Source organism: Serinus canaria, chromosome 20 (assembly GCF_022539315.1).
Source record: "Serinus canaria isolate serCan28SL12 chromosome 20, serCan2020, whole genome shotgun sequence".
Classification (NCBI taxonomy): domain Eukaryota; kingdom Metazoa; phylum Chordata; class Aves; order Passeriformes; family Fringillidae; genus Serinus; species Serinus canaria.
Window position 1 is genome coordinate 6,038,944 of NC_066333.1, and position 25,564 is coordinate 6,064,507.

At 50.5% G+C, this 25,564-nt stretch overlaps 2 protein-coding genes across 2 annotated transcripts in view; one reads left to right on the forward strand and one right to left on the reverse strand.

Moving 5' to 3' along the window:
• RIMS4 (regulating synaptic membrane exocytosis 4) overlaps nucleotides 1-17,393 on the forward strand; it is a 55,629-nt gene extending 38,236 nt beyond the window's left edge. The window contains exons 3-6 of the mRNA XM_009092975.4: nucleotides 6,594-6,706; nucleotides 7,347-7,448; nucleotides 7,700-7,839; nucleotides 9,692-17,393. Coding sequence (XP_009091223.3) covers nucleotides 6,594-6,706; nucleotides 7,347-7,448; nucleotides 7,700-7,839; nucleotides 9,692-9,910 — 574 coding nt within the window. The 3' untranslated portion in view covers nucleotides 9,911-17,393. The remainder of the gene's footprint in view (nucleotides 1-6,593; nucleotides 6,707-7,346; nucleotides 7,449-7,699; nucleotides 7,840-9,691) is intronic.
• Nucleotides 17,394-19,213: 1,820 nt separating this feature from the next.
• KCNK15 (potassium two pore domain channel subfamily K member 15) lies at nucleotides 19,214-25,261 on the reverse strand. The gene is made up of 2 exons (XM_009093198.4): nucleotides 24,926-25,261; nucleotides 19,214-21,544 (listed from the first exon to the last, which is right to left on the reverse strand). Exons 1-2 carry the CDS (start codon nucleotides 25,206-25,208, stop codon nucleotides 20,631-20,633), a joined length of 1,197 nt encoding a protein of 398 aa, XP_009091446.3. The 5' UTR covers nucleotides 25,209-25,261; the 3' UTR covers nucleotides 19,214-20,630.
• Nucleotides 25,262-25,564: the final 303 nt, after the last annotated feature.

Consider the following 25,564-nt stretch of genomic DNA (forward strand, 5'->3'; position numbering starts at 1 on the left):
ACAGTCTTCAGAGGCTGCACAGATTTCGTAAATAATCAGGATTAGGAATGTTGTGTTTAAAAGAAGAAGGTCTGGGCAGTTTCAGCCCCAGTTCGAGCACACAGCTTCTAAGATCCATAGAATGTAGAATATGCTGAGTTGGAAGGGACCCACGAGGATCCTCAAGTCTAACTCCTGGCCCTGCACAGGAGACCCCAGGAATCCCACCCTGTGCCTGATAGTGGTGTCCAAACACTTCTAGAACTCAGGCAGGCTCAGGGATGTGACCACTGCCCTGTTCCAGTGCCCCACCATCCTCTGGGTGAAAATCCTTTTCTACTATCCAGCCTAACCCTCCCCTGACACAGCTTTATACCATTTCCTCAGGAACTGTCACCGGTCATGAGAGGGCAGAGATCCATGCCTATTCCTCTGCTTCCTCTCATGAGGATATTGAAGACCACAATGAAGTCTCCCCTCAGTCTCCTCCAGAATGAACAAGCCGTGTTACTTCCAGTGTTTCCCATAAGGTTTCCCCTCCATCCTCACCATCCTCATGGCCTCCTTTTAACTCTTAATAGCTCCATGTCTTTTTTATATTGTTGTGCCAAAACTGCCCCCAGGACTTGAGGTGAGGCTGTACCAGAGCAGGGCAGGACAATCCCCTCCCTTGCTGGCAATGCTGTGTCTGATGTCCCCAGGACAGGATTGGCCCTCCTGGCTGCCAGGGCACTGCTGACCACGTTCAACGTGCCATCAACCAGGACCCCCAGGTCCCTTTCCACAGTGCTGCTATCCAGCTTCTTTTCCCCTGTGTGTATATACAGCCAGTCTTACCCTGCATATAAACGTGTCCCAAAAAGACAGAAAGGCTTTGTGGGCTCGGTCACTGTGCCATAAAGCCGGGCTGGTGGTTGGTACCTGCTGTGCGCGGGCACCGCGGGAGTGCGGGAGCGGCAGCGCTGCCGCGGGCTCGTGTCTCCCTCTGGCGGCTGGCCGCGATTCTCTCTGTCACTAGGTGTGTCCCTGCTATCGCTAGCTGTGTCCCTGCTGTCCCCAACTCCCTCTGTCACTAGGTGTGTCCCTGCTATCGCTAGATAGCTGTCCCTGCTGTCCCCGGCTCCCTCTGTCACTAGGTGTGTCCCTGCTATCGCTAGCTGTGTCCCTGCTGTCCCCGGCTCCCTCTGTCACTAGGTGTGTCCCTGCTATCGCTAGCTGTGTCCCTGCTGTCCCCAGCTCCCTCTGTCACTAGGTGTGTCGCTGCTATCGCTAGCTGTGTCCCTGCTGTCCCCAGCTCCCTCTGCCACTAGGTGTGTCGCTGCTATCGCTAGCTGTGTCCCTGCTGTCCCCGGGTCTCTGCTGTCCCCAGGTGTGTCTCTGCTGCTGTCCCCTACTCCCTGCTGTCCCCAGGTGTGTCCCCGCCGCTGTGCCTGCTGGCTCTTATGCCAGGGACAGTTTGGGCACAGCAATGGGTATTTGATGCTGAAATGGTGTTTGCAGCCTGTGCTGAGCTTTGGCAGGAGCTGATGCCTGTGCAGCCAGGGTTAACCTTGCTGCAGGTTTCTGCTGTGTTGGGGGGCTCAGAGATCCCAGGATCAATAGTATCCAGTGTTATCTTTCTGCTGTCCCTGCTCTGCCTCCTTGCCTACAGCCAAAGACCATGGTCTGAGCATCCTCCAGCAAAATGTCCTTCATTTGTCCTTGACATGCTGGAGGCATCGCTGACCTCCCTGTGCTCTTCCTCTGCCTTCTGGCCAACAATAGCATTGCATTCAGCTTAGGACCAATTCCCCAGCAAACCCATAATCTTTAACTCTCTTAAAATCATCCCCATTTGGCTGTGGCAGAGCAGAGCCTGTAAATCATGATTAGTGAAAGCAAAGGGCCAGAGAAGAGATAATTAATTTCGCTTTGCTGTTCAAAGGCTGTGCTGCCCTTGCTCACTGGAGGATTTGTGCCCTTTAGACAAAAGGCTGACAAGTGTCACCTGTTAATCTTCTCTGTGTGCAGCTCTTTGCAGCGTGAGATGGTCCTGTCACTGGGCCCTGCTGGCTCTGGCAGCTGCTATTTGCAAGTCAGCTGCAAAGCTCTCCCTCTTTATTCCTCTGGCTATTTTTAGCATTTCTCTTTAGATGCAATAAAAAAAAAGTAATCTCATATCGGTGATAAGCAGGTTGTAGTGATTGTTCCCCTTAAGGGACAGACGTGTTGGGCAATGGGAGGGGAAAGGCTTTCCAGGATTGCTCCAGTGTGTGTGAAACATCTGCTGGCTGTCACCCAAGGTGGAGACACCACTGTCACCTGCAGCAGATCCCTTCAGGAGCCTGTCTCCAGCACATCCAGTGCGTGGTGGTTCAGCTGGAGAGCTGGTTTGGATCAAGGATGGGTCAGAACAGCTTGGTATATGCAAAGGGCAGGCAGGGAAAGTCTGCTGAGCCTGCAGCATGTTCCAGAGTGGCAGGGAGGGGCTCTTGGGAGCATCAGGGCTGCATTTAAAGAGTTAAGTCACAGTGCTCCCTGGAGCTCTTTTCCTCCCTGCTTTAACTGCAGGAAAAACAAGTGGTGAAATTGGGAGAGCCTGTCCCAGCAATCTCACCATACATGTCCCCCTCACCTCCCCATCCCAGCTTCTCTCTGAGCATTTAACAGACAGCTCATCAAGCTGAATTTGAGCATCTGAAATTTGGTCTGTTCTGCTAAATGGTTCCTGCTGGTTTTAATCCACATTCATACTCAATTTCTGCTGGTTTATTTTCCCCTTCTCTCTCCCCTCAAGGGAGAAGCAGTAGCTTTCTTGGAGATAGCTTATGATTTTTCCAAGCAGAAATTGTTTCCATTCCAGGGTTATTGGCAATACCCAAATATATGTCCAGGAATTGGTCAAAGCCAAGATTTAGAGCTGCTGCTTCTAGTGTCTAATAAAGCAGGACTGCAAAAGGTCAGCCTCTGTGCAACATAGCAGCCAGTTCTACCAGCTAATGGCATAATCTATTATAGAAGTAATTCCTATGTCTTCCCTTCCCAGTCAAATACAACAACAGTGGGGAACATTAACTGTCTAATTTAATACAGAGTTTCTTATAGTGCTAGTAAACCCATTAACTAGGGCTGTTATCCAGACTGATGGAGTCTTGACCTTGGCCTGTGTTTCTAAGTGAGCTTTGCCATTCCCCTTGGGATCAGCAGCTTCATTCAAGCAGCAGCTCCACTGCCCTCCTTGCAAGGCTCTGTGCTGGTGGCCCAGCCTGGCTGTCCCTGCAGCAGTGTCCTGCCCTCTTGCTGTAGTTTGCACTGCAGAGCATTCATCGTTTCAAGGTCATCCAGAGCTCTCTGACTTCTGAATTTATGGAGGATAGCAGCAGCCTTTGCTTTGCTGTAAGCACTTGCAGTTGCCATTGGTTCACCTTTACCCCAATAGTCCTTGTTCTTGTGCTTTTTAACACTGTCCTTCATACTCTCCTGCTTTTTTCCTCTATATCATCGATGCAGGCTGCAGCATCAGCTGCTCTGTTAGCAGGTGCTTTTGCTTCCTCCTGAGCTGCCCCAGCTGCTGGGCAGAGCCTTTGCTAGCAGAATTCATAGATAGCATCACCTAACAGCTTGGAAGGGACCTTAAATATCATCTGGTTTCAGCCCCACTGCCCTGGGCAGGGCCACCTCCTGCTAGAGCAGAGCAGGGGTGGGCTGGTGTGAGAGCACAGGTGCCTTCTCTCCACACAGGTATAGTGCAGAGGAGTACTTGGCATGAGCCTTTGATGTGATTCTCTCCCTGGCAGGTAAAATACGTGGTTTACTGAATTGTTTTGAGTATTCAGGGGCCAGAGGGGTTTCTCTCTTTGCTGTCCTGTGGGGTTTTTGTGGGTGGTCCTCTCCCACCTTTGTTTGTCCTCTGCAGTTACATGGTTGGACTTCCCCCCAGAGAGGAATTGCTCCAAGACCTGGTTCTGGGTGTGCTGTGAACTCTCATAGCCCTCAGCTTCACTCAGTCCTGGGCTTCCCCTCCTCTGTCCTGCTCCTCAGCATCTTGCTAATTAGCCCAAGCATCTGTTCTGAGCACAGCAGTGAACATTTCCCTGAACAGCTATGAATTGTCTTGCCAGATTGTTATTTACATGCTGGTTCAGGTCACACACTCCCCAGGGCAGGAGTGAGACCCGAGCTTGGCCCATTTGTCTTCCATGAGTTGAAGAGAATAAAGAAAACATTTACCTTCTGGCTGATGGTGCATTCATCTCCTGCTGAATCTTACGTCTTTGTCTGTCAGATCTCCTTTTTCCTGCACTATTTTGAGTTCTCTAGGCACTAGTTTTCATCCTTTTTTGACTCTCTGTGTGCAGCCCAAAATGCCTGAGCCAGCAGGGTCACGGAGTCTCACTGGTCCTCCTGTGCACCAGGACTCACTTCTTCCCTCCTTGTATGGGCAAATCATGAGCCAGATAAAGCCTGTCTGGCTCTGGGCTCCTTCTTCCTCTGCTTCCCCCATCCCATGTCCCTGCAGATTTTCCAGCCCTGGGGCTCTCTCTCTCTCAGTGTGTGCACAGTTTTTCCTGGGGAGCCAGGCCACAAATCCAGCAACTCTGCCCTGGTCCCAGGGATGGCTGCCACGGTGGGGCTGACAGATGCCAGGTGGGTGGTGGGGCAGGAATTTTGTGCCCACAGGGAGCAGAGTGTGGCCCTGGACGTTGGGGATACACCTTGTGCTGCTAAGGAGTTGGTGACACAGGAAACTGAGAAAAATGTTTAGCCTTCTCTGCAACAAATGCCAAATAAATGCAGTTTCTGTTGTATCTCAAAATATCACCTGGAGTGTTGGTGCAAGCAGTGGATGCAGGGTGAAAAAACCACTGAACTGAGGAAAATGCACCCAAGCAGAGCGCCTCCCAAGCCTGTCACCCAAGACTCTGAGACTCCCTCATCCCTTTGCACAAAGGTGACATTTGTAAAGAGCTCAAGGGCAGGTTTTTCCATGCTGATGGCTCAGCAGCTCTCCCTGCCCAGCAGCAATAACCAGATTTCTCAAAGAGCCAGGTCAGTGTAGAGGGGAGGTGCAGTATTCTGTTTAAAAGTTGGGCCATTTAATGCAGTGCCCCTGTCACAGGGAGCTAAGCCACCCCATGAACCCTTGCTAGTGCCATGCCCTCTTCAGTCCCCATGAGTGGTGAGCTGCTGAGGTGTGTGTGCTGGCATCCTCCTTCCCTGTCAGAATAAATAAATATTCCCATGGGGCTGAGAGCAGGTCTGCAAATAGCTAATGAGAGCTGAAATTCCAACCTGAAATTAACACACTGCTGGTTGAATGGGGTTGGAAAAGAATTCCTTTTCTTTTTAATGTCTTTTAAATGTAACTGGCTAGCAGGGGGGCATCACCAAGGCTTTGTGGCTGACTCAGCTGTGTGAGAGGCTGCAGTCCCCAGCCCACCCCGCAGGCAGGGCTCCTCTCTGCCGTCACTTGTACCCAACATGCAGCCTCCTCACAGCATCTTTTGTGAGAAAGGGATTTGGGGAACAGGGGCTGCATCACTCTGTGGGTAATTGCCCCCCTTCAGGGAAGCTTGGAGGAGTGGAGGAGGTTTGTAATTGTGCCTGGCTTTGGCACGCAGCAGGCAGAGAGCAGCACCCGGCGCGGCAGCGTGGGTATCCCGGCACAGAGCTCCTGACGTGTCTCAGCAGCTGTGTCATGGCTTGGCAGATGCCTGTGGGACAAATGTAGGTGTCAAATGCTGGCCTCAAGCCTCCTCCTTACCATTTGCAGCACGTTCTTCTACAACCTCCAAAACAGCTGCGTAAATCAGGGTACAACTGGGTAAATCTTCATCTGTATCAGTGTACCACAGAGTTTGACTCTTATGTTGCTACACACATATCCCAGTGCAGTGACCAGCACCTGTAGCTTGCCATGGGCCAGCCTCAGTGCCTGGTGATGAGATTTGGAGGCTCTGTCCTCCCAACAGCTTTTGTTTTGCTGTGGTGACTGTGGCAGAGATGCTACTGGTGTTTTAGGATGTTGTCCTGTTAGCCTTGCCACCCGTATTCAGATCCTCTTTGTGGCTACAGTTGTGGAAGCAGATGTGAAAACCACAGGGTGGATGCTTCTGGTGTTGAGCAGGAGGAAATGGGACCCTCTAATCAAACAGGAGATGTATTGCTCAATGTGTATGATAAATGGATAGGGAATTGAGTCCCTAGGGGATTGATGCTTGCCCTGCTCATCTCACTGTTAACTACTGCTCTAGATGGATTATTTCCTCTGCAGAAATGAGGATTGGGAAGGGATGGCTACCAAGAGACATCCTATAGGTTGTTTTAGGAATCTGTTATGAGAAGAGGTGACAGCCACATATAAGCCTGAGATAGCAGAGATTTTCCTTAGAGACAATTAGTTATAGCTAAACAAATATTGACCAGCTGGTGACTGCAGCCATTATTGGGGTTTTTTCGATGAGGAAAGAGTTTTTAAATGGATTCCATGTAACTAAACTGTGTAGAAACCATCGAGTTTTGCTCAAAAAAAGGCTCTGTAGACGTCATTCATTTCGAAGATAAATCTGGTTCTTAGTTACTGAGTTGCTTTAAAATGCAGATTAACCACTTGCCAAAATAATTTTCTTTTGCAGCTTGAATTTCAGTGGAGTTCATCTGGCATCTGCTGGGCAGTTCAGTGACTTCCTGGGGAGCATGGGCCCTGCACAGTTTGTTGGCCGTCAGACCTTGGCCACCACCTCGATGGGTAAGGAACACAAAGGAGTTGGGTGGCTTTAACTGAGTCTTGAACAGACAGCTCCTACAAGCCACCTAATAATGTATCCACCATCTGCTGATCTAACACTGTCCTGCTCCATTTCTCTGTTAAATCGAGTGAGCTTGGCTGAAAGGTTTTGCTGACTGCAGCAAATGTGGCATTAGGAGGAGAGCAGCAGTTTTATGCTTTTCTCCCTCAGCTCTGAAAGGCACAGACTAAGTCAAATGCAGCAAAAATCCTGAAAATGCATCTTGTGGGGTTTTTCTTTCTCTAAGGCCCATCAGGCTCTGTAAGAATTTCCTTATGGTCCGCCATAATTGCATTTTCCAAAGCAGCCTGCAGTCCTAGGTTCTTCCATTTAGGAGAGATGAGAAGCTTGCTGCCACAAAGAGTAGGAGACTGAGCCACCAAAGCCATTTTAGAGGGCTCCCAGTCAAATTTGCTTTTGAACATGTGGCGTGCAATCACTGTGGAGCTGCTCCAGAGTAATACAGGAGGAAATGAGGCACATACAGTTTGTTACAGTTTGTGCAGGAGGGACATGAAGATTGTTTTTTAAAGATTTTTGCAACCCAAAGATGTATTATTATTTTGAAAGTCTTCTATATATTTTGACATTTTGGTTTAGGGGACGTGGAAATTGGCTTGCAAGAGCGAAATGGGCAGCTTGAAGTGGATATCATTCAGGCTCGAGGACTGACACCAAAACCTGGCTCCAAAACACTGCCAGGTAGGATGCTCTGATCTCCTACAGCACTTCGCTGAGCCCCAGCCTCCCACAATGTTTGTGAACAGGGAAAATTTGAATTTTTGCTTGGCAGGACTAAGCAGCCTGTGTGTGGTACTGAAAACAAGGCTGCTTGGGGAAATCTTTTCCCTTCTGTAACTGCCTTCTTTAGAAACACCTGAGACATGGCTCTCTGTCTTTTCTAAAGTGAGCATGAAGATTTTCTTCATATTTGACCATGTTCTTTGTTCCAGCTGCTTACATCAAAGCTTACCTGCTAGAGAATGGCGTGTGCATTGCTAAAAAGAAGACAAAAGTGGCTCGCAAGTCATTGGACCCTTTGTACAATCAGGTGTTGCTGTTTGCTGAGAGTCCCCAGGGCAAAGTATTACAGGTAAGATGAGCAAGTCTCAGGTCTGTCCTTCTCTCTCTTTTTCACCTCTCATGGAAGATGCTGAGTCCTGTCATGCTGGTTAATTAACATAGATGAGAAAAAGCCAATGTTTGCATCAAACCAAATGCACTCAATATGAGCTTAACAAAGGGAAAGGAATCCCTCTTTCTTCATACTCAAGCTGATGATTATTTGACACCTTGCCAGGTACCATGAGTGCCTACCAGGAGAGGATTGATTTTTAAATATTTTAAATTTTTTTTTCCCCACCAGTTAGGGGATGGGTGGTACCTATAGGTGCTAGATCTTGCAGCATGGGTTGCCTTCCATGCTTACACACATTCAGGGCACTCTGCTTTGCCATCACCCAATTACATATCCTACCTTTTTCTATCTCTTTTTGGTTACTGCCATGTGTTTTCTGCCATACTCCTATTTTCAACTCTGTGCCTATGTTTCCAGAGCAAAGAGTGATTTTCATTGTTAAAACATATAAAAAATAATTCCCACCCAATAAAGCCTGGCTGAAATCTATTTGTAATACTAATATAAGTAATCCTTGAGTTTCCCTTCTTTACCTCCACTGATGCCTAAATTGCCAGCTAACCCGCTGGACCCTTTTCTTCAGTGACTTCTACTTCATTTACCTTGATTAGAAGCATTTTCCCCTGATGCAACAAAACTGCACATTTATGACTGAAATGGAGAGGGACCTGGCTTGGTCTGCTCTTGCCTTGCATGGGCTTCCTTACCTGCAGCCTTGCTGCCAGGAAAGGCACTTATTCCAAGAATAAAATGAGGAGCTTGGCTTTTTTTGCTTGTACAGTGGCTTGCTTCATCTCCTGCTGGCCTAGAGTGTGAACTTTTGGTTTTTGATTGACATTCATTGTCTCTCCTACCTCATTTTACAGAAAACTGTAGTGTTGTGGCTGCAAGGAGCCTAGGGAAAGAAGCTGTCAGGATTAGCCAGAGATCACTAATTGTCATCATAACCCATCCTACTCATCCTCTCCTCTTCAGAGCACGGACTCACTCTGCAGTCAGTCGTCACCTTTGTCTTGAGCCACTCAGGGCCACCTGGCCACGTGCAGACCTCCAGCATGCCTAAGCCCATCACCCTCACTGCATTTCTTCTTCCACCACTGGTCTCCATCGTGTCGTAAGTGTGACTCAGCTTTTCCTGCTCCTCTGCCAGCTCTGTCATTGCCCTTCCCCTGTGTCTGAGCCGTTCTTGGCCATCTGTGCTGCTTGTCCTGTGTGTTCCTCACGTGTGCCCCTCGTGTCGTGGCCCTGGCTCCTGCCCTTCCTCCAGGTGAGTGGCCATGCCTCATCTCCATCTGCCCCGTGGCACGAGCTCCGAGTGCAGAAGTTAAAACATGCTCTTCTCCTCAAACTCTTGGCTTTTGGTCCAAGTTGTTGCCCACCTTTTTTTTCCATATCAGGAGCTCCTCCTGCCCTTCCCCTCCAGGCCACCTTTTGGTCTCCAAGGCCTGTTATATGCCAGGACCAGATTTTACCTGCACGTGTTGGACTGCAGCCTGAGAATACTTTGTGCAGGTGCTACCCCTGCCCAGCATAATGGTGTCTTATCCACATGCACATTCACCTCTGTTCCATGGGGGAAAAAATAATCCAGTAGCATTAGGATTTGTAAACATGTGTTTAAAATAAAATAGTAATATCATCAGGCAGAGCTTCACGTCACCTGTTGGTAGAGTGAATATTTCTGGTCTTCTCAGGCTGTAGCAAAGCTCCAGAAAGTTGGATGAGGAGAAGGATTGGTCAGACTTGTGCTTCCCAAGGAAGTGTGAAAGTTGGAGGATTAACTGTGCTCCCCCTTCTTGTCCCTAAGGTGATAGTCTGGGGAAACTATGGACGCATGGAGCGCAAGCACTTCATGGGAGTGGCCAGGGTTCTCCTGGAAGAACTGGATTTGTCAACTTTAGCAATCGGCTGGTACAAGCTCTTCCCAACTTCCTCGATGGTAGATCCCACCACAGGCCCGCTCCTGCGTCAGTCCTCCCAGCTTTCCCTGGAGAGCACAGTGGGACCCTGCTGTGACAGGTCTTAGTGAGTAAGGAAGGGGGAACTGCTTTTGTTTTTTAAACATGCTGTCAAGGTTTTGTTTGCTGGAACTCTGACCTCAAGCGCAATGCATGTTCAATCAGTTCTTGTGGAGCTGGAAGAGGAGGATAACCCAGTGACCTTAGACAGAAGACGAGGGAGAGGGCACTGTGCCCTCTCCGTCCGAGGAGGAGGTGCCATGGGGCATGAGTCCTAGTTGTCAAATTAGACATACACCTCTTGTTTCACTTCTCTCGCTGTCATTCTTGGACCCTTGTTTCAGATCAGTATTTACCCTGTAAAGTTGCAGCGTTCGAAAGAATTTGGGGGGAGTAAGGAATTGATTTCTCTTAGCTGTGCCTGTTAGAAATTTCTAATATGAATTCTTTCACGAGAAAGTACCTGAAAAATTTCGAGGTCATCAGCTGGCCTAAAAAGAGCAGGAACGGAAAGTTTAAGAGGAAGCATTAGGTCTTTTTATAATGTCTTTCTTTCTGAGAAGAAGAAGAAGAAAAAAACCTGCAACTCTTTCTTTAGAATCAGTTCCCTGTCACTGAGTCATGTTAGCTGTAACACTGTCGTTGCTGTGTTTTCAAACTGTGCCAAATTACCAGCAAGTGTCTTTACTGCATTACGTGTCTAACACTGCTGATGAAGCATACTTGGTGGGAGAACAAGTAGCACCTACTTAGAGCAGACAGTTTAAACAGAGTTCGAGTTTAGCAGGCTAATTAACCACAATTTTGCTCAGAAAAAAAACCCCAAAACACTAGAAGTGGGAGCTGAACATCACACTTGCAGCTTGAGGTGTTTTGTATTGTCAGATAAGACATTCTGCAGTTTGCTGACTCCCTTACTTGTTGCTGTGCATCCTTCAGTCATGATGTCTTCTATCTCCTGCTTTTTTCCTTCATCTCCTTGGTACTGGTACATATCTGCTGGAGATGCTGCCCTTCCTTCCCAGACCTGAAACAGGACTGTTTTATTCTGCCATGGGAGAGGAAATGGAGGGTTCTGGGGGTGCAGAAGAAAGAAATCTCAGTTTGCCATCTGAGAAGAAGGTGGGAGAGCCCATAACCTTCCTTGTGGAGAGGGGGGAGCTTTGGGCAGTCTTGGTACTACACCGGCATTGTCAAGTGTCCTGCAAGAGGAGATGTGATCCCCAAAGTACAGGGAGGTGGTGGGTGAGGAATGTGATGACACAGTGGTCACAGCACGTGTGTTCTGTTCATTGCATGAGTAAAGCACATTTGCTGAGCTGTGGCAGCTGCTGCCAGCTGAGCCATGTGCTGGAGGAAGTGCTCTGGATCCTTCAGACAATTCAATTATCCTGAATCACAGAGAATCTCCAAAGATTTTCTGTTGATAGCATTGTTTTGGCTGGGTTTTGTCTTAGTTCCTAAATGAGGATTTGATGACTGCTGTCCCAGAATAAACTTTTAGAGAAGTTTTACTTTGTGGTTTAAGAGTGAAGGTCCCATGTCCCATGTAAGAATGAGCAGATTCTTGGCCTGTCATAGAGAAATACTGAGCATTTATTTCTGCATGTGGACCTCAGCTTTTGTAGAGTAAAAGCATGAGTGTTGAGTGGATGGTAAAAGCAGTTGCTTTTGGTCCTAGCTTGTCTATGGCATTTTAAATTATTTTGAGATAAATTACAGGATAGATGCAAAAATTATATAGGCCTTACAATAATCTGTAAAAAATTATATAATATAAAGGAGAGGGAAGGAGGACAAGGGACATAGAATGACTAATTTTTTGAGTCTTCAGTGGCAAAAGCCTCAGCATTTCAGATAAATCTCTTAATTTCCTTGATCAAATATGTCTCTGGCCTCTCACTAATTATTTTTTCTAATGTATTAGAAAATTTCTATATATTAGCTGAAGAAAGTTTGTTGCATGCTGGTCAAACTATGTTGTGGCGCTCTCTCTTTTATTTTTATTTTTAAAAAAGAAGCACATTTACTGTAATTCAAGTCAGCATCTTTTCCTCTTGGTATGTAGTGAGTACTAGGCAATATTGTACAATATGTGTATGAACTAGAATAGATTAGGTAGATTTAGTGGTTTGTAGCACTGGATCTTTTAATAACTATGACTTTAAAAGGACTGTGGGGAGCTCCAGGTACACGCCAGACCTGGCAACAGGGCTTCTGTCTTAAGTTATGCCAAAAGTTTTGTATTGGTTCTTAGTTTGGACATTATCTACCAGTTAGAGCTAAGTTAATCCTGAGTTTCCTGTGCCCAGTAAGACGAATGCAGCATTTTTGCAGTTTTTAATGGGGAGTAGGAGACTATATATGCCAAAAATATTTCCCCAGAAAACTTTGTTTAACCACTGTCTGTTGAAAAGCTCAGTTCCTGTGTGCCTGGCAGATGCAACTTGTCTCTGTTTCCTACCCCTCTGAAAGCTCTGCAGGCTCAGTGATGATCAGTTTAGTTACCACAGGACTCCTTAACACCGAGGACTATCTTCCGTCTGGTTTTAATCATGCTGAAGGGTCACTGTCAGGGTGAAATAAAGAAGTTGTGGTTCTGGTTGTGTTATTTTTGTTAACATCTCCAATTCTGTCATTTGGAGGCAGTTTCACAGTCTGCTCTATGAGATTTTCTTCTGCATTTTTTACGTGGTTGATTGTGGTCCAGTGCTTCTCACTTTTGTTTCGCTCACTCCAAGTCCTGTTTCTCCCCAGTAAGTGAACACTGCAATCCCTGGCTGCCAAGCACAGCACGGTCACATGGACTGGCAAGTGCTTCCTGCACAAAGCAGACTCACAGGAGCCCTTGTGCAAGTGCCCACAGGACACAGAGTGAGGCTGGGGGAGTTGCATGGAACCTGCAGTTTAAATTCTTGCTTCACTCACACGCGTGATTCCTGCACTGGCCATGGGGTATTGCAGTCAGAAAGGAACTCTGCTGGTTGCCCATCGATTTAAGACTCCAGTGTAGCATCCAGGACAGGTCTCAGGCTTGGAATAGCCTATTTTTATAAAGCCTAACTCCCCAAAACAATTTGGCTGGCCAGTTTCTGTCTAAGGTGATGTGATGTGAGAGTTGGGATTACCAGTGTGGTCATGTGTAAAGCAGCGTTTTGCCATAGTGATGAGCAGCTGAAAACTGAACTTTTGTCCCCTTTGCAATTCCTGGCTCAGTCTTTTCCTGTGCCTGAGTCCTGCTGTTGGTTACAGTCAGGGAGGGAGAGAGGAAGAGCAGGAGACTTAAATAAAAGAACAAGAAAGTGTCACAGTATTTTTGGTTGGTGAATGATTATGAGCGATGAGACTGAGGAGAGATAAATACCTGCCCAACTCAGGGGGGATTCTCTGTTCCTTGAGCATGAACAGCTACATTGTAATGGTAATGGGAGCATTGCTGGCCAAAAAACCCATGGAGAGCCAATCCCTCAGTGTTACCTGCATTATGGAAGACAAATCTTGATGCTGAGGGCAGAATCATCTCTCCCCAGTGGGAATCTCCTGCACACAGGGAGAGCAGCCTTGCATATGGCTTTGTCCTCTCTGTGCTCTGAGCAAAAAGCAGCCATGACCATGGTCCTGGTTTGTTCAGGAAACAAAAAAAGTGATATTTTCCCAGTCTCCTGGTGTTTCTTTCCCTTTGCCCCAACGCAGCTGGGATGGCCAAGGTCCTCACTCTGCAATTCAATCCATGGGTCCTCATCCTGCAGCTGGAGCTGCTGGAGCATCCCTTTGCACTGCAGGCACTGTGGGCAGGGTAAGGGCCAGCATTTCTTGGCCATGGATTGTTTCAAAGGACATTGCAGAATTATTTCCTTTGAGTGAAAAGATATATTTATTGTTCCTAGCTAGCACATCCTTTATCATGGTACTGTTCTAAATTTGCAGGTCTTCTGGAGTATGAATATCACAAGTTCCTGTAAAGGAGCTGTTTTTAAGATGTTGAGGCAGTCAACAGAATCTCAACCTAAGCATGTTTAGTAATGTTTAGACAGCAAGACAACTTTTTTATGAAACTCATTTTAAGTTAGTTTATTACATGCTGTTGGTAATATTTTAAAACAGGAAAAATATTTTTCTTTAAAGACAAAATGATATGTATGTTTTTTAACAGGTAACATAATTTAGTGTTTTCAAAAATGTTTGATGTTCTTGGTATGAAGTTTACTCATTCTTTTGATTTCTATGTTCCTTGTTATATTTTATCAACTTTTTTTCCAAAAGAAAAGCGGCATATGTAAATAAACACCAGAAAAGAGTCCTATAAGAAATTCTGTTCAAACTGGCCATAAAATTATTAGTAACTATTTGTTATTGTTCATTAACTCTCAGCTACTTTGTTGAAAGAATAGATGTTGTATTTTCAAGATGAGAACTACTTAGCTAGTTTTGTCATAATCCTGTACTCTGTATAAAAATCTTTTTATAAACAAAGTCTACTAGGCTACCAAGCAATAATATATTCCATTGGGTGTGCACAGATTGTGACTTGCAGGCTGTAGTACATATTGTTGATACAGTTTATAATTGTCTTCAATCTGAACAACATCACTTTTGAAAAAGGTCCATATTAACTTTGATTGTAAAAAACAAAGACTGGGCTGTTGCCTTGTGAGATATATTCATTCTATAGACTTCTCTGTGAGTGTCTGTGCCCATCGACATGAGATCTCTCTTAGGTGAAGAAAGAAACAGCTGTAGGTGACTTCATACTACAGAGGTAAAAAATAGTTTCAGTATAAACTTCATGACTGTTTCAATCTCCTGTTTTTCTTAGGCTATCTAGTATTTGTAACTTGACGAGAATGGTTCCCACTGCCATTGTAGCCCTGACAAAGCAAAAAAGCCTTTGCACTCTGGGGCCACTTGAGTTCTGCCTGACAGCTGCCTATTTTCCTCGAGATACCTGGGGCAGGCTAAAGGGAGGGGTTTTTTCAGAGCAGCAGATTGGGCTGCTCTTCTTTAAAGGCTCTGTGGGTTATTTTGTCCATTTCATAGGTGGTATTTGTCCATTTTGTTAGAAAATTCCACCCAAGGCAGAGGTTGCACCTTTGCAGGGGACCACGGGGGACCAGGTGTAAAACAGGCACAGGCTGTTCTGTGCCTTGCTTCAGAAACTTGCTAGTGCTGGGCTCTCTGATTTTTCCAAAGTGGCAGGATAAGGATACTGGATTTTAAGTCAGCTCCATCGTTGATGCAGTGATAGAATAAAAGAGCTTCAAAACAGCATCCAGTCCATTGCCTGTGGATTCCTCCCAGCATTTCCCACAGGACAAGTGTCCATGTTGTTCTCAAGGTTGCCAGGCTGCTGGCTGTGCAGGCAGCAGGTCCCAGTGGTGCTGGGAGCCCCAAGGAATGCTGGAAGAATTCCTGGTTTTTATTAAATGCTTTGAAGAGAGAGAGAGAGAGATGTGTGTGAATGCCAAGTGCCATCAGTAGAGGAGTCCAGGGCCTATTGTGACCTGGAGGGAGCATCTAAAATGAAATTGCAGCTGCCAGATTTGAGCCAAGCATTTGGAAAAGAGGATGATCAGTGAAAGGTTTTTTGAGGATACCCCAGTGCACACCTGCCAAGGTGTGTGTCTGTGAACACGGTGATTCCACAGGGAGTTTGCAAGTGATTAGGTGTTCTCAAAACGTGGCTTCAGCTCTCACTGCCAGACTCCTCTGCTCAGTGGCCACGTCCCAGTCACCAGGCAGCCTCACATCCATCCCCAGCTGCTCACCCACAACAGCAGCATCACACTCACCCCTGGGGACCCTCCAGCTCTTCCCGCAGTATAGGCACCCTCTGCTCTCCCTTCCCCGTGGTAGCTGCTTTTATCCTGGTGGAGAAGAGGAACTGGGGAGAGTTTCTTTGTAGCATTTGGTTCTTTGCACTTTAGTGGCTGAAACAGAGGGACCTTGCACCAGCCGTTTCCAGAGCACCAGCAAACAGAGGTGATGACCCAAGGACATTCCCTTTGTGACTTTTCAGTGGCTAAAATGGCAACCAAAGCAGTCCAGCTTGGCCAGGTCCATGGACAGCCTTGGCATTTACTCTGGGTGTGTTACATGGGCTGAGCCCCCTGTGTAGGGGCAGGGAAGGGCTGTGTCTGGCAGAGAGGCCATGTGGGCACACACTGTGCCCAGGCAGCTGTGAGCTCCACTCACTGAGCCATGGTGGGAGCAGAACCAACCAAGAGAATGATTGAGGCACACCTTGCTGAAGCCATCCAAAAAGCTTTGCAGGAGCTGGTTTTTGTAGTTGCTTGGGCACCAAATGTTAGGATATCTGCTCCTGGGGACTCCAGGTCCCATTAAGTGCCAGCCTGGAGCTTCAAATCCTTCAGCAGTTTTTTTTTCTTTGGGGCTGTTGCTTCTGACCCAGTGCTGCACTCTGGTCTCTTCTTTGGTGACTCCATCTTCTTGACCTGCAGCTGGTTTTAGCTTTGGAGCCAGGGAAAGTGAGGTTTGGAGGGTGAATCTTAAGGCACGTTCCCCTAGCCTCCCCACACTGGGATTGTCTTCCTCCTGCTCCCTGCATGGTGAAAGGGCATCCTGGGGATGCAGTGTCTCCCCTGAGACCCCCTCACACAGCACTGCCATGGCCTGCCGCCCACCAGGGATGCCCATGTCCTACCAACGTTTTGTAGCAGTCCTGTGTTCAAACTGCTTCCTTTCCCATCCCTGGAAGGAGCCAGGGGTCCTCTGCAGGGGCTCGGCAGCCCAGGCAGGCGGGATGTGCTGCCACTGACAGTCAGGAGAAGACAGGGAGCTGCCTCTGGGCTGGGAGAAGGGGAGCTCCCAGCGAGCTTTCCTTCATCTTCCTTTTGCTTTCCCCAGCACCCTCTGCTCCCTCCATGGGTCCCCACTTCCCTCTGGACACGAGGCCTTATTCCAGCCCGAGGGGACTGAGGCTGCCCACACACCTCTGCACTGCTGCATCCATCCCCCGCTGCCCGCCGGAGCCCCGGGCAGTGCGGCAGAGCTGGCCTCTGCTCGGGGATGGGGCCAGCCATCCCCCAGCCCCTCCCTGCCCCCACCCCATTCTGCCACCGTTCCCCACTGCCAGGGCCTGGCCACTGCAGGGAAATCTGCTGTCACAGGTTAAACCTTTTTACTTCATTAATTGCTCCACAAAACCCAATAACTTTGCAGGTGCACTGCGACACTCCTCTTGCTTTTCCCTAGGAGTGGGGGCAGCTGAGATCTGCCCTTTTTGGCCTCTGTAACCCTCTCCAAAACTTTCTGGAGGTTTTTAACATCATTTGGTGAGATGTAATCTCTGTGGAGCCAGAGGGAGCACAGGCAATGGAGCTGGCAGCCTGCTTGCCCAGGTGGCTCGGAGGTGCCTGGGCTGCCTTGGGTGGAAGGTGGGACACGGTCCTGGCAGCGCTGCTGGGACACGGCCACTCGTCTGTAGTCAGGAGAGGATTCTGCTATACTTTTTTCCTGTCTGTAGGTTTTATTCAGACAATATGTAATGAATAAGTGATTTACAATTCAGTGTTAAGCTAATGAAAACGTTGATAATGGTGACAATAAAACCTTTTTTTTTTCCTTTGGTGTGTTGGAGGTTTTCTGTCGAGTGTGTCTGCCCTCTCTGTTGTCACCACTGTTATCTTCAGCCTAGGGTTTCAGCTGGACCCTTCCTTCTCCTTGTGGCTGTAGGGAATGAGAGCAGCTCAGCCTGGTGTGTCCAGTGCTCCATGGAAGGGCCGTCACTCCAGCTCCCTCAATCAGCCCCAGCTTCAAACCTGCATTTCCCTGAGCCACTTCTGGATGTAATTTGGCCATAGGTATCTCCAAGTACAGAGCTAAGCTTGTTCCCACTTGAGCTCTGCTTACCACCCCAGTCTAAAGCTCCTGCTGTTTTCTTTCCAAGACCCTCAGTGGTCAGCTCTGGCCATTCAAGGGTGGTTTTGAAACCCTGGAGGTGAAGACTCTACTGGCAGAAAAAAGCCACCCCTGGCCCAGGCTGTTGGGAACATCCAGTGTGGGTGCAGGGGAGCCTTGGAACCCCCAGGGAAGAAGACCCTCAGATGTTACTGGGTGTGCAGCTGCTGCCTGGATGGCCTGGAGCTGTGAGCCCTTGGGTGGGAAATGTCTGGGGGATCCTGCTGGAGGGGTCTGTGGGAGGAGGTGGTGCTGGGAGTAGGCACCATTCTCTGGGCAGCAGCTGCAAGTCCTTGTCCCGTGGGAATGAGGGATCACAAAGTCACTTCACTAAGGATTTCTTAAAAGGTGTTTGTCATGCCTCCAAATCCCTCTGCAGGTCATCAGGGTGAGACCAAGAGGCACCTTCCACCTGCCCCAGCTACAGTCCCTGGGGGAGCAGTGGGAGGAGGAGGAGGGTTTCTCTAGAGTGTCAGGGGGCAGCCCAGCATCTCCCACCCTCAGACCACCACCAGCTTCCTGAGCAGGATGGGGCTCAGGCTGTCACTGAGCAGCCAAGCAGTGCTGCCTGGGAGCTCAGGCCACAAGGAAGCAGCAGCTAAAGGCAGCTACTGTCACCTCACCACCAGCACTGCCCTCCAGGGTGTGAAGGTCACACCACCAGCCCTGCTGCCTCTGCTGGGCTGTGCCTTTGCAAGGCTGCATCATGGGCTCTGTGACACAACCACGAGCCACTGAGCTTGGGCAGTGCTCTGCTGAATCTAGAGGGAGAGTGCAGGGCTGGCTCAGCCTCTGGGTTCAGGTTTTCTCCTGCTTCCAGCTCCATCAGGGGTGGATCTCACCTGGGCAATACCACGCAGGTGACTTGGGCAGGAATCAAGGACCTGCTTCTTTCCATGAGGGTGAGAAGTGCAGCTCCATCTTGGCCACTGGGAGGATGTCCAAGGCTCAGCGTGGAAAGAGGGAGATTTCCATCTGCTCAGCTCTGATGGCAAGGGGCAGCACAGCAACAGCCAAACCTTGGGCTGAAATCCGTGGGGAGGGTGGGGGAGATGGGACATGGCAACAAAAGGGCTGGGCTGGGGGGATCAGCGTGAAGTGACACGCTGAGGAGCTGAGAAAGCCAATGAAGGCCTCATTGTTAAGCCTGTTTTCCACGCTCACAGCTTGCTTTGTTCCCCCCTCCTCCCCCTTTCCTTTTAAACCAAGGCTCACCCAGCTGCTGCAGGTCTGGCCACTGCTGCAAATGAGGCAGCTGCTGGACCTCCCAGCCCCTGGAATGTCACCCACCCCAAAGGGCCTGGGAGCACCAGGTGAAAGTGTCACAAACCAGCCCCTGGTGGCAGCCCAGCAGCACCTGCATCCTCCTCTCTGCCTGAGTGCCCACAAGGAGCCAGCCTGGGGCTTGGACACAAACCTTTGCTCGTCCTTGTGACAAATAATCAACCACCACCTGATGGATTCACCTTTTATTAAGCTGCCACCCAGAACAAAAGGAGGAGAGAGCAAAGCCTGCCCTGAGACTTTTACAATGCTGGCAATTCTGCATGCTTTCCCCACCAGGAAAGGGGGCTATTTCTCCACAAAAACCCCCTCAGAGGGTATTTTAAATAGAACTGAGAGTTAAAATGTCCATTATTGGAGAAAAAAAAAATCAATAGAGCTCCTACCACTGTCAGAGCCCTGCTTTCATGCAGATGAGACAGGATGGACAAAGGCCACGCTGGGATCACCAGCTGGAAAGAGCTGCCCAGGTGTGGCTGTGCAGGTACCACATCCCACAGGGGGATGAACGTGGAGATGGGACCACCCCCACCTCAGATAACCCCAGCAGCCACAAGCACAAGCCCCTGGGCTCACAGGGACTGGGAGGAGGTGAGGAGCCAACACACCTGCTGGGCTGCCAGCTGGAGGAAAGGTGGGGAAGGAAGGGGTGACTTTAGCTAAAAAAAAAAAAAAAAAAATCTGCTTAGGACCAAGCTGTTTGCAAGTGACTGTAGTTCAGGAGGCTCTCCCTGGGGCTGCCCTTAGTACAGTCTGGGCTCAGCACAGAGGAGAGCTGGGACTGGGCTGAACTGGAGTGGAGGAGTTCAGCTTCCCCTGGGAATGGGGCACAGTGTCCCTCCAGCCATTTCAGCCAGGAGGACCTACCCATGGTGGGGAGGTAAAAGAGGGAAGGTGTGCTGGTGGGCAAGTGGGTGAGTGCATGGGGCTCCAGCTTCCAAAAGCACTGAGCCAGCCACAAGCCTGAGCTCAGACCCAGAGGGCTGCTCACAGGAGATGAAGTTCCTCCATGAAGCTGCCTCCATGTGCTGAGCTTCAGGACTGCAGCCCATTCCCTCCTGCCCACCTCTCCCTGCCCACCCACCAGCTGCAAACCTACTGTGTGGCACTGACTTACCTGCACCTGGTGCCAGGGGACAACCCAGTAGTCCCCAGCCTTGCAAGGCTTGCTCACACACACTTTGCCTTTGACACTCTCAGCAAATGCAACCCAGCCCATGGAGCAAGAGTCCTGTGCTGGCAGCAGCCACAGCCAAGGCTCAGCAGGGTGGAAGGGCAGCAATGCAGCCTTTGGGGAGCAGGGAGGTGGGAGAGCAAACCTACAGCTCACTGGGCTTCACATTGGGGTGGGAGCAGGGGGCTCTTGCCAGTCCCAAATGTTTGAACCTACTTGGGAAGAAAAAGCAAACAAAAACTAACAATGTCATTCAGTGCCTGCAAAAAAGGAATCATTATTTCCCAACAGGATTTAGATGCTCCTGCTGGGGGAAGGGAGAGGAACAGAAGAAATGAGTAAGAAGAACCTGACATCTCTGTTCTTAATTTATCACCATAGTAAGACTCGAGTGCCGGGCTGGGCAGGCGCTCCTAGATGGATCTCCTCCGCAGCCGGGGGTGCTGCCGGCAGCGGGGGCTGCTGGAGGACAAAGTGCTCCCCGGGGAAGAGCCGGTCTGACCCCGCGTGCTCAGGGACACCTCGTCGATTTTGTAGGAAATGGAGTTGTAGTACACAGGGTTGGTGTGGCAGCTCAGGGTCTCGGGGTGGGAGGGCGCAGGGCTGCCGCACACCTGGGGTCTGTAGCACAGGCAGGTGCAGAAGGACGGCACCTCGCCCGCCGAGACGGCCGACTGGCGCCGCTGCCTCTCCGCGTCCTCCTGCACCAGCGGGATCAGGTTCATCTGGCTCGTCCTGTCCTCTGCAGGGAGAAAAATGGCATTGCTGCTGCGGCTGTCCTCTTTGGGCTTGAGGTGGATGTTGTTGCGGGCTCTCCTCAGCGAGGCTCGCTCTTCGGCGTCGCGCCGCTCGTCCTCTGAGTTCATGGTCAGGAACCGCAGCACCACCAGGTTGAGGAAGGCGCCGATGACGGTCAGGCCCACCAGGATGTACATGAAGCTGAAAGCCACGTACGGGGGCTTCTTCTGCAAAGCCTCATTCTTCTGCAGAGCCACAAAGTCTCCAAAGCCAATAGTGGTCAAGGTTATGAAGCAGTAGTAGTAGGCGTGGAAGAAAGTCCAGCCCTCGAAATAAGAGAAGGCTGCGGCGCCAATGCACAGGGTGCCCATGCAGGACAGAAAGCCCACCAGGACCATGTTCTCAATGGACACATGGGTTGTCCTCATGCCCAGACACTTCTTGATCTTCTTGAGCAGTAGCCTCACAACAGTGTTCATGCGCTCCCCCAGGCTCTGGAACATGACCAGCGTCAGGGGGATGCCCAGGATGGCGTAGAACATGCAGAAGACTTTGCCAGCGTCTGTGCCAGGAGCAGCGTGCCCATAACCTGGGAAGGACAGGGAAGAGGAAAGACGGCGTCAGGCCCTCACTGGGGTTTCCAGCAGGGCTCCCCTGTGACCAAAAGGAGCTGTAGAAAAATGGGGGGAAGAATGGAACTCAATAACAAATCTGTAGGCAATGCTAATGGGGCCGTGGGATGCCCGTCCTTTGGGATGATGGCACATTCATGTAGGCAGAACCTCATTTGACCTCTAAAGGGAGAGGGTACCTTCCTGATAGCCCCCAGTGTCACAGAGGCCAAGAGGAGGCCTAAAGCTGGACTGGGGTCTGCAAGCCTCCTGCAGCTCATGAGTAATTCAGAGGCCAGGATGCTGTGCCAGTGCCAGGTGTGCAGGGTAACCTGAACCCCACAGCAAGGGGAAACAGAGGCTCTGCAAGATGCTGAGACCAACAGTGCCAGATCACCCTGTGGGGAGGAACACACCCAGCCAGGACCATCCACAACTGCCCTTGCAGGGGCATTGCCGCCTCCCCTGTCACCTGCTCCTCCTCCCAAGCTGTCCAGTGTCACATGCACATTTGAGTCTCATCTCCATGAGCACTTGCTGTGTGGCCTGTTGGACAGGAGCCAGAGTGACCCTGCAACCCTGTGCTATAGGGACAGTCCCCACAGGAGCAGCTGAGTCTGGAAGGACTTCTGCAGACCCACTCCAGATTTACTCTAGTGTCACCAAGACTCAGACCTAAAGCACCAGCAGCCTGTTGGGGAGGAGGGCTGTGCTGGTTTAGATGCAGAGTAGGGAGCATTTATGCCACCACAGCCCTATCAGCCCTTTTCCTGGGGACAAGGAGCTTCAGGGCAACAAGGTTCTCCTTGAATGCCTTCTGAGATTTAATTTCTCCACCTAGGCCCAAGTTTCAGAGCTGTGACTCAAGGACACACACAATTACACTGTGAGGCACAGTGAGGTATTCACTGCAATCTTCCGGGCTCCAGCGATTCCGTGCCCACCTCAATTACAGCAGCTTAGCAGAAATTGGTGGCCCCTGACCTCAGAGGATGAGTAACAAAATCAGTGCAAGGGAGTCACGTGGTGTGGGGAGTAACGGCATGCAAAGGCATCCAAAGGCATCCAAAGGCATCTGAGCCTTTCTTTCTTTGAGTTGTTTTTACAGGAAACTACTGGGGCCTGAAACTTCCCTTCTGAAAGTGCCTGCAGAACAGTGCCGGCTCCTTCCTGTGCTGCAGCCAGGCCTTCCACAAACAGCTATTTGTATTTTCACTTTCTGCAGGAATTTGCGTGACTTTTCAGGGAGAACATGGGGGAAACACCCTCTTGTTACCCCACAGTCTTGTTTTAAGTCATGACTTGGCTTCACCTCAGTCCTTGCTGCCCATGGATTTCCAGGATTCTTGGGGAAGGTGCTGCACCCACTGATGGAAGGATCAGAGGAGGATAACCATGTTATCCCAGGCTCCTGAGCACACCTCCTGCTCCAGGAGACTCCTGCATGGGACAGGGCTGAGGGGCTGAGGACAGCATTATCCTTCACCATGCCGTGCTCAGAACTGCCAGCAAGCAGCAAGGGACCAGCTTCTAATTGCTCTCTCTGTTCACAAATTCACACAACAGGAAATGATGAATTTAATACCTGCATGCCACATTTCATTAAATAGAGAGCAGACAGGAGACTGCAGTGGCAAAACCTCCCAGTCAGATCCAAGCTTAATAAGTCAGTGCAATCACCAGGTCCCAGGCTACAAGATAACACAATGACAGCAATGGGGATGTAAAGATAATGATCCACAAGAGCAGTAAGTGGAAAAACAATTGTTATACCCTGAGAGACTGTTGGAGGAGTGTTTGACTGATGGTTTTGAAATGACAAAGGGAATTAGAAAGAGTAAACACAGCTACAATAACATTAAAACTGAGATTTGGAGCACAGCCCAATATAAAGAGATCTTACATGTCAGTGTTTGAGAAATACAGCACCTGGGCTGAAATTATTTATCACAGGGGGTGTGTGATAAGCACAGCCATTGTTTGTCACAGCCAACAGGAAAATCATGTAAATGAAGCTATAACCTGTCAGGTGATGATGGGGATTTTTGCTGAAGCCATTCATCTTTCCCTCCTGCTGGGGTCTGACCTGAACCATGCCCTGAGCCCACCATGGCTTGCTGACCATGTGTGTTCCCAGCTGCACAAACCCCACACAGCATCCCATGGGAGCACAGGGAGACCCCAGGCAAGGCCTGCAAAATACCTGTCCCTCTTCCACCTCTTGTCCTCTGGTAACACAGTGCAGCTGATCCCACCAACCCTTGTCCCTGTCCCTTCCAGCTATCAGAGGTATTTCAGCCATCCCAAACCCTTTGGGAAGGCTGAAGTCCTGTCCTGAAGAACAGGAGGTGGTTGCTGCCTGTGTCAGGGCTGGATTTGGCCTCAGGATTCCTGCCTCCAAAACGAATCTGCCGAAATCCCAGCACAAGCAGTGACACAAGCACAGCATCCCTGTCTACCCCCACGGGATGCCAAGGGTGCATTAATTAATCAAAGTGGATTCATTAAACAATGCCCAACTCCCATGTGGCCAATCTCACCTAAATTAGGGCAACCCTCATTCAATTTAGTTTCATTCTTTTGCAAAGTTGAAGCGGACAAACCAAAGCACTGGGGTCTAGTATGGATAAATGGGTCTGTAGGGGAGTTTAATGTGGTTCAATCACTCCTCTCCAAGCTGACACCCATGTCTCTGCAGGTTTCTGTGCAGGCAGAGCAGGGGCAGTGGCTCGTGGCTCTTGGCTCTGTGAAGCAGGTCTCACACAGCCAAACACCCAGAGTTTTGAGCCAGCAAAGAATCCAACAATTCTTGCCCAGCTCTTCACCCAGCTCACTGGCTAGAGCCAGCACAGGGGACAGACACGGCCCCTACCTCTGCCCTCCCACACGGCCGCCAACTTTGGCAGCTCCTGCTCCAAAGGTTCCCGCAGGAGCTCCCCAAGCTGCTGCCTCCCCGGGACAATGTCGTGTCTTGTGGCCCCAGCCACAGCAGCCCCCCTAGCACAGGGTGGCCCCAGCCAGCCCCTGGGTCACCTCGCCCACCACTGGGCACTGGGGTCCCACAGGGTCAGCTCAGGGATGGCCTGAAAAGATGTCCCAGCCTTGCAAGGGTGACACTTGCCTGTGCTGTGTGGGCACCTCCCAGCCTGCCCTGGAGTTCCCGGGGGTAGTGGAGGTGTGGGGCTGGAGAAGGACGGGGTGGAGGGACATGGAGGGACATAGGATGCAGGGGCGTGGAGATGGAGGAACACGGGGTGCAGGGAGGTTGGATGGAGGGACACGGGGTGCAGATTGTCAGCGATGGAAGGATGGAGGGAGGGAGGGATGCCGGGCGCGCCGGCCGGGCTGCCCGCACTCACCGATGGTGGTGATGACCGTGATGGCGAAGTAGAAGGAGCCGGCGAACTTCCACTGGCGACCGGCGCGGTGCGGCTCGGCCTGCAGCACCAGCCGCTCCAGCTCCCGGTAATCGTCGGCGGAGAAGCGGTACTTCCTCCGCAGCTCCCCGCGCTTCTGCTCCAGCAGCCGCTTGCGGCCGCTCTCCGCCTCCGACTCCAGCGCATCGAAGACCGCGGCGCCCACCAGCAGGTAGGAGAAGATGCAGAGGATGAGCGCGGCCGTGCGCAGGTTCTGCCGCTTCATGGCGAGGGGCGGCCGCCGCGCTCAGCCCGGGCTCCGCATGGCCCCGCCGCCGCCGCCCCCCGCCCGCCCCCCGCGCACCCCCGCGACCGCGCACCGCCCCCCGCGCACCGCCCGCGCACCGCGCACCGCCCGCGCACCGAGCCCGGGCACCGCGCACCGAGCCCGGGCACCGCGCAGCGCCTCCTGCCTGCCCCGGGCACCGGCTCCGCCTGCCCCGGCACCGCTCCTGCGGGCTGCGCACACCTAGGCTGGCTCCGCTGTGCCCCGAGCCCTCCCAGCCCGGCAGTCCCGGGCAGAGCCCGGCTGCAGGTGAGCCCTGGAGAAGTCGCGGTTCAGTGACAGCAGTAACATCCCGG

What these genes read in the sequence shown, in the direction of transcription:
- KCNK15 (XM_009093198.4), bottom strand. Translation starts at nt 25,208, where the DNA reads ATGAAGCGGCAGAACCTGCGCACGGCCGCGCTCATCCTCTGCATCTTC. An exon ending in CACGGTCATCACCACCATCG is followed by an intron (nt 21,545 to 24,925) that starts GTGAGTGCGGGC and finishes TGTCCTTCCCAG; the next exon opens with GTTATGGGCACGCTGCTCCT.